Here is an 8,466-nt window from a genome sequence, read left to right on the forward strand (position 1 = left end):
TCTCACCTATTTTGGTCATGTTGTCAGAAGGGACCATTCCTTGGAGAAGGATGTCATGCTTGGTAGGGTGGAGGGTCGACAAAAGAGAGGGAGGCCTTCAATGAGATGGATTGACACAGTGGCTGCGATAATGGTATCAAGAATAGCACGGATTGTGGAGCTGGCGCGGGATTGGGCAGTGTTTCGTTCTGCTGTGCATGGGGTCGCTATGAGTTGGAAATGACTCAATGGCACCTAACAACAAGCTGGACCTGAGCCCTGCATCCTGGAAGTGTTGAAGAAACTGAGGCAGGCAGGTATAGGTATGCAGGAGACAGGCTTTAGGCAAACAGGTGAGAAGTAGAACCAGCTGACTATAGGTATTCCTTCTAACACTGACGTTCTATGATTCTTTCAATCACAGTGCAAGAAAGAAAGAAGCAAAACTACAGGTTAAAATTCATTCATTCCTATATTGATTCAGGAAATATTTTTAAATGCTTCCTACAGGCTAGGTACCTTGCTGGGGTCCATAGCAGAGAACAAGACAACTGTGGTCCCTGTTTTCAGAGACTGAATAGTTTGCCTGAGATACAATTTGGAAACATAAATTCCAGTCTGAACCCTTTTATGCCCCTTCTTCTTCTAGAAAACCAAATAAGATTCTGCCTCACTTCATTCCACCCACATTGGGCAAGTGACGGTTGCTAGTACACACCAAGCTCTTTACTGCCTGGTGCTCATGGTACCTTCTTTCAGGAAGGTTGTTTGTGTAGATGGTTCAGATATCAGATATCAGTTCCTCAGAGAGGCCATCCTTTATCCACCTCCACGCCAATAATTCCCTTTCATAACACCCTGTCTAAAATCAAGAAGGGAGTGTGTCAAGGTTGTATTCTTTCCCCATACTTATACAATCTGTATGCTGAGAAAATAATCCGAGAAGCTGGACTATATGAAGAAGAATGTGGCATCAAGATTGGAGGAAGGATCATTAACAACCTGCGATACACTGATGACACAACTTTGCTTGCTGAAAGTGAGGATGACTTGAGGCACTTACTGATGAAGATAGAAGAATACAGTCTGCAGTATGGATTACATCTCAATATGAAGAAAACAAAAATCCTCACAACTGGACCTATAAGCAGCATCACGATAAATGGAGAAAAGATTGAAGTTGTCAAAGACTTCACATTGTTTGGTTCTACAATTGATGCCAATGGAAGCAGCAGTCAGGGCATTAGACAATGTATAGCACTGGGCAAGTTGGCTGCAAGGGCCTCTTTCAAGTGCTGAGGAGCAAGGATGTCTCCTTGAGGACTAAGGTGCACCTTACACAAGCCATGATATTTTCAATTTCCTCATATGCATGTGAGAGGTGATGAATAAATAAGGAAAACTGAAGAAAAATTGATGCTTCTGAGTTGTGGTGCTGGTGAAGAATGCTGAAAGTACCAAGAACTGCTAAAAGAACTAACAGGTCTGTCCTGGAGGAAGTGGAGCAAGCATGCTCCTTGGAGGTGAGAATGGCCAGACTTCGTTTCACCTCTTTTGGTCATGTTGTCAGAAGGGACCATTCCCTGGAGAAGGATGTCATGCTTGGTAAGGTGGAGGGTCCACGAAAGAGGGGAAGGCCCTCAACGAGATGGATTGACACAGCAGCTGCTACAATGGGCTCAAGTATAGCAAGGATTGTGGAGCTGGCTCAGGACTGGGTGGTGTTTTGTTCTGCTGTGCACAGGGTCGCTATGAGTTGAACACAACTCGATGGCACCTAACAACAACAAACACCCTGTCTAGTTTTTCAAAGCAATTATCAAAACTGCAATTGTTTTGTTTATTGCCTTGTTTCTTTATTGTCTATTTCCTCTAAGAAACCATCTCTGTCTTAGTCACTATTATTATATCTATAATATCTATCATGTACCTATACATAGACAGGAACTCAGTAAACATTGGTTGAATTATAAACCAATGTTGATAATACCTTCTATATAAATCTTCTCTGGAGCAATATCACAAACATTCCCAAAGCCACCCTTTCACACACAATGCCTTGCTACCCACAATGCCACTTAGTGACTGCTTTCACACCTTGGCTTCATCTTCACATCTGAGTGTCCAGCAGCCATATCTTCAAAGGACACAGAAGCACACATTTGCTAATCCTAAAGCAGTTTGAATTTAGATAAAAGCACAAAGGTGGCAAGAGGGAGACAATTTGAAAAAATATAATTAGAATAAAATATAGAAGCAACATGTCAGAAAGAAATAGAAATCACTGCTGTTCATAATGCACTCTTTGCTTAACGAATGGCAAATTATAGCAATAATTCTCAACATGTGAAGAAAAACTGCCCCAATATGGGAATCTGGCATGGAACAAAGTCATGGTAAGATATTCTCTCCTTTTTGTTCCTAAATTTGTTACAACTATACACACAGAGATTCACTGGAAATGAAATTTTGTGGGTGAAATGTCCCATTTACATGAGGAGGAGAAGAAATCCAAGATGCATAGCACTCAGCGTCTAGGTGCATCCTCAGAATCATGGTGCAAATGAAGAGTGCACAATATGATACTGCCTTTCAATTTTCTTCTGAGACAGTGAGCTTAGCAACTCTATGAGCAGAGCAGTCACAAAATGCAGACCCATCTACAGAACAGTTAGGGCACAGAACATCTGAGATCACCTTGTACTCTACAGCCTTGGCCTCTCCTGCATGCTTTCTTCCCATTGTAAAGAATTGTAGACAATATTGTATTCTCCACCTATTGCCTTTAGAAAGAACTCTCAAATGGACAACATGGAGTTTTCAGGACACCTACTGTGGCTTGATATCCTGAGGACTGATGCTGGTGGGGAGCAGAGCTGGTCAGTAAAGCAATATTTGAGGCAGAGGGGATTGTAGAGGTGTCAACCAGCTTTTTGGGTGCTATTAAGATTGGATAGAAATCACTCTGCTGAATCCAATATAAGCCTCCTGACCCTACTCTTTGCCCTAACATGAACTCTAATTCTGAAGTTGGTTTTTAGCTGATCCTTTGAGCTACTCCATAGTCTTCTGATGAAATTCAATGCTTGCTTGCAAACAAAAAATTCTAATCTATTCAGTTATGTTCTAAATCACTGTTAAGACTGGGTTCTTTGGATTATTTGGATAATCATTACAACAGTCCTTGAGGCAGGCACTTTTATTATCCTTATCCTCATTTTAGAGATGGAAAAATGAAAATCCAGAGAACTTGCTCAAGGTCAAATGGTCAGTAAGAAGCAAGAGTTAGGATTCAAGGCCAGGTCTATGTCTGATGCAGATCTGTGCTTTTAACCACTATACTATATTCTAAGCTTTGTCCAAGTTGGAGTGTTTTGACATTTTTTCCACAATTACAAGCTATGAAGGGAAAATGGTTCATATCACAATTTGGGGCTATATCTCCACACAACCAAGTCTTGAAAAGGGTACAGAAACAGGAAGAATTTTGAGGGAACCAGAAAAGGGTTGCCATAGTTGTTTGGTCACAAGTCCCCATAAGTAGCAGTGGCAGGAAGAGACCTGCCAAGCTCTAGGTTAGATGGGCAAAGGGACAGGGTGGTGGGTAGGATTTGTGCAGGGCTGTCTTTTTTCTGTGAGGACCAGGAAAATAGCCAAGACTCAAGCTGAGATGATCAGAACACCAAAAACTGTTGTTAGAGCTTTCTCTCAGCAAGACTCCTGGGTTCAATGAGAACATGTACCAACAGAGCTTTGTTGTGAGGCTTTGGGGCAAATTCAGATCTTCTCAGAGGCCTTCAGCATGTGGGGAGAGCCATATTATTCAAAAATAGTAGAGCCAAGGTCTGTTGCATTTTGAACCTGAGAAACTAAGCTTTAACCATCAAAGGAACCTCTCTTCCTCCAAGAAAGATTGTGTGACCTATTCAAAACCCTATTTTCTAGGGCCAGAATATCAGATCCTAGAAGGGAATCTGGATATATGGTATCAGAGATAAGTCAGAATGTCTCAAGGTAAAAATAGAATTGATATACTTTGAACTTTAAATCCACAGGAGAATCATATAGCTATAGGTACCTCTTTATAAGTGAACCCGAGTCAGAAAATATTTTAAACAAGAAACAGGGGTTCTGCTTGTGATTGTTCATGTTGTTGTAAGAGTAGTACATATTCCTCACAGAAATATTAGAAAAGAGATACGCAAAAAGAAAATAAAAATTAGTTACCATCTGGAGTCATCTGCTGTAAACAGTTTTATTCTTATCCTTCTAGACATTTTTCTAAATATTTCCCTTAAAAATGGTATCTAATGTACATAATTTCACAATTTCCTTCTTTAACTTAAAAATGTATTCAAAGCATCTCTTCATCTCATTACATTTTCTTCTATAATATGACTTTTATGGCTGTATAATAATAAACTGTATGAATATTCCCCCACCATTGAACATTAGGTTATTCCAGGTCTTTGCTATAATAAATTCAGCACTGCTGCTAAATCTTTGTACGTGATTATTTTCTTAGACTAAATTCCTAATATTGTAATTATTAGGCCAAAAGCCATGCAATACTTAAAGTTCTTTTTACATGTATTGCTAAACTATCGCTATAAATTTTGTACCAATTTACATTCCAGTCACAGTTGAGGAAGAAGTCCATTTGGGGGCATCTTTGCCAAAAGTGGATTTTTTGTCACTTAAAAAATATTTGAGGGCACCATAAGGAGCTCTGGTAGCATAGTGCCTAAGGCACTTGACTGCTAACCAGAAGGCTGGTGGTTCAAACCCACCAGCCACTCCTTGGAAGGAAGGTTGGGCAATCCTACTTCCATAGTGATACTGCCTGGGAAACCCAAGGAGGGGTCGCTATGAGTCGGGGCTGACTTGATGGCAAATAACAACAACAACAACAACTTATTCTAAGAAGCATCCACAGCCCTACAATCAAGAGCTTCCTTGCCAAGGAGTATATTTGAGTCACCAGATTAGTCCAGTCATTCTGAAACCATTTAATTTCTGTCCTGTGCCTGATGTAGCTTTTCTACCTACCAATAATGTGTTGGGAAAGAAAATAGTAAGGAAAAATTTAAATGAAGAGGGAAAACATACAAATTCTCTTATCTCTGCAGACACTGAAGAGGCCGGTGCTCCAGTCCCCACCTGTCTGGACAATCGTGGTGATGGTAGTCCTCCCACTGGCTGCCCGGACAGGCTGCTTCACCACAGTGTGAGCTGGTGCATGGCTCCTGGAGAGTCAAGGATGTTGATTAACTCAGAAATGAAGAAGGTAGTTCAGAGGATAACCAATAAGCCAAAACAATGAGGAGAAGATAGGAGCCCGGTACTGTTCTTGCTCTTAATTCACAGCACAAGCTGACCCCCTTCATAGCTCTCCTTCCTCCTTTGGCATACCTTCTCCTCGACTTTTTGCCTCAAATCTCTCTTAATGACATCATCATTCCAAATCCTATCAATCAAATTCAATGACAAGACTACTTCCTCAGTGTTTCTCAGAGTCTCAGAATAAGTTACAGTCACAAATTTGGAATCAGGAGGTTTCCATTCAAATCCCAGCTTATCATTTCCTGGGTGTTCAACCCGTGTTCAATTGCTTATTCTCTCTGAACTTCCATTTGTTCAAATGTAAGATGAGAAGGAAAAAAATAAAATTTAAAAAAAAAGCTCTATTTCATAGTTATTATGTCAATTAAAGGATATATAATTAGTTTACTATGCTCAAAGGGTATATAAGACAGTAACCCTGAGTTAGGCTACACCTCAAGGTTTTTGTACCTTTCTTTTCGAAATTGATAAGGAATTGGACTGAGCTTGGCACACTGCAACCTAGGTTACTGAAGTTGAACATGCAGTATTATTTAAGTGAATAATCCAGACTTCAGAATATGTCCTGATGTCAAACTACTTGTGTGATTATCCTTTGGATTGGGTTCCTTGAAGGGAAGGGATATTCCCACTGTCAGTCATCCTGAATTAAGACATGAGAGCTTAGGAGGTAGGTTTCAAGAGTTTCTTCTCTTCCCTGGATCTTTAAAATGGACTGATACTGTGGCTTCAACAATGGACTCAAATGTAGCAACAATTATAAGGATGGCACGGGACCTGGGAGTGTCTCCTTCCAACAGAACAACAGTGTATGTAGGATTGCTAGGAATTGGAAATGACTTAATGGCACCTAATAACAAACAAGTCAGTTTTGCCTGGATTCCAACCACGCAGATGTCTGGTGTGTTTCCCATAGTGAAGGATAAGCTGTACCTGGCTACATGGAAAGGGCAGGTCAAGGGTGAGGTAGAGGAGACCCAGAATGAGTTTGGGTCTATGCCATAGTAGTAATTATTCTGTTTTGTGCTTCCCTTTTGGAAAACTTCATTGTGAGTGCAGCTGGTCTCTAGTGTGCTATGAGGGGCCTGCCTTATACATGAGACATAGTAAACAAGAAGACAGCAGTATTTCTTCCTTTATCAGTTGTTGTTGCAGTAATAATCACCTTGGAATCATGGCTTTAGAACATACCTGAGCACTGGCAAAGCAACACCCTGGTGACAGCTTAGAAATAGCTTGGGAGCCCTTTGAGAACCTTTAATTTCTGAAAATAAAGCCAATGGGATTTCACGGTATCCCAACATGGGTTGTATTGTTCTTGTTATTAAGACCACATCTTTTTCATTCCACCAATATAACCCAAATCCATACCCTACCAAATATGACAGCTCATTATCTTGTTAAAACACAAATTCCTAAGCTTTATCCAGAATAACTGCACAGGTCTCCAGGGATGATGCACAGAAATCTGTATTTATAACACAAGTCATTCTTATGAAACCATCCTAATACCAGTGGATTTGGAAACCACTGATGATGATTACCATCATTAGCTTCTGAGTGTCCCATCAGCTAGGTGGGAATGCCAAAAGAACAGAGATAGCAAGGAAAACAGAAAGAGTAGATTGGAAGGGTACAGGATGCTTGGAACATAACTGGTTTAAAGAGCAAACAAGACACAGAAATAGCCGGAAATGTTAGACCAGCCTTTAGAAGAAAAGCAAGGTTTGGGAGTCACCTGTCTAGAATATGGGGTCACCTGTGAAGAGCTATGAAGCATTCCTAGTCCTTTTATCCACTATACATTAGGACAATGCTTAGCATCTAATGACATTTCCAAGGGCCCCCTAAAGTGTATGAAACTGGGAAAAAAGTATTTTATATTATACAAAATATAAAAACTGCAAAATAGAAATTAATCAATGTGCAATTAAATGTTTAGAAAAATCTAGCAGCATATCAGTCTCATTAACTGTCTAGATTAGAGTCATCATTTATTACATTTGAAAACAATTTGTAGGTTAGCTCTCTTGTTTTGTAAAACTTCCCATGCTGAGATGCAGCAGCCAATCAGAAATTAAATTACTCATAGTGAAGTAATTCCAAAATCAAAATTATGAAAATCTTTTAGCTTATTGTCCAGCAAAAAAAAAAAATATATATATATATATATATATGTCTAGGATATACATTATGGGTGCATTCTAATATGTTTGTGGGATAGGGTCAATGAAGGTTTAAAATTGGCCCTGAAGAAATCAAGTGCTTTTATATGTATCTAATTGCCTCTACTGCAATGTGAGCTTCTTCAGGTCAGGAGGCACATTCTGTTCCTCCCTACATCTCCAGTATCCAACACACTACCTGAAAACCTAGTGGGTGCATGACAAATATTTGTTAAATTAGATCAAACTGAATTCATGTGTCTCTTTGTTCTATTTGAGTCTCCCTCAAACCCAGCTTTAAATTATGTGACCTTAATTGTGCCTCATTCTCCAGTAAAGGCACAAATCTCAAGTGTGAACTGATGAAATAAAAGCAAAGGGTAACAGCCTAAAAGCTTTCTGCATCTCTCCACACAATCCAAGGCACTTACCTCTCAATGTCATGCCCACAATTTAGGGCTTCCATCATTATACTAAGAGCTTCTAATCATCTCTGATTTCAGTGGAAGGATTTCTTAAGGCTTGATATATATAATCATATGGTTATATTTTCCCCTGATATAAATCATTTACAGCTTGCAGTCCTAGAGTAGAATACTTTCCTTCTATCTCAGCATTATGTAGGCAAAACGTTTTATTACAGCAGACTTCTATCTATTCCAAAACCAATAACTTTTCCTCAGTGAGAAAAAAAAGTTGGATTTTCTGTATATATCTCATTTTGAACTCAAGGAGAAGCATATTACAGTTTCTTTCCATAATACCCTGGATGTTTGGTGATTTTATATTAAAATATTTGAATTGACATGCACTGGCTAAAACATTTCAGTTGAAGATTATTGCTCACTCCAATAGAGCCTGGTGGAACCACTGAGACTATGGCCCTTCAGGTCTGGAATTGAACCCACACTTGTGGTTTCCAGCCAAACAAAAGACAGGCATATGAGTTGAACATTTACCTCAAGTAGACACACTCTTT

General features: G+C 39.6%; 1 protein-coding gene across 1 annotated transcript in view; it reads right to left on the reverse strand.

Annotated features, from left to right (window-relative positions):
* The window catches only part of PLAC8L1 (PLAC8 like 1), a 33,410-nt gene that overhangs the window by 19,052 nt on the left and 5,892 nt on the right, over positions 1–8,466 (reverse strand). The window contains exon 2 of the mRNA XM_007949110.1: positions 5,089–5,225. Within this exon, the coding sequence (XP_007947301.1) occupies positions 5,089–5,225 (137 nt within the window). The remainder of the gene's footprint in view (positions 1–5,088; positions 5,226–8,466) is intronic.

Source organism: Orycteropus afer, unplaced genomic scaffold (genome assembly GCF_000298275.1).
Source record: "Orycteropus afer afer isolate SDZICR_OR568_19922 unplaced genomic scaffold, OryAfe1.0 scaffold00238, whole genome shotgun sequence".
Lineage (NCBI taxonomy): Eukaryota > Metazoa > Chordata > Mammalia > Tubulidentata > Orycteropodidae > Orycteropus > Orycteropus afer.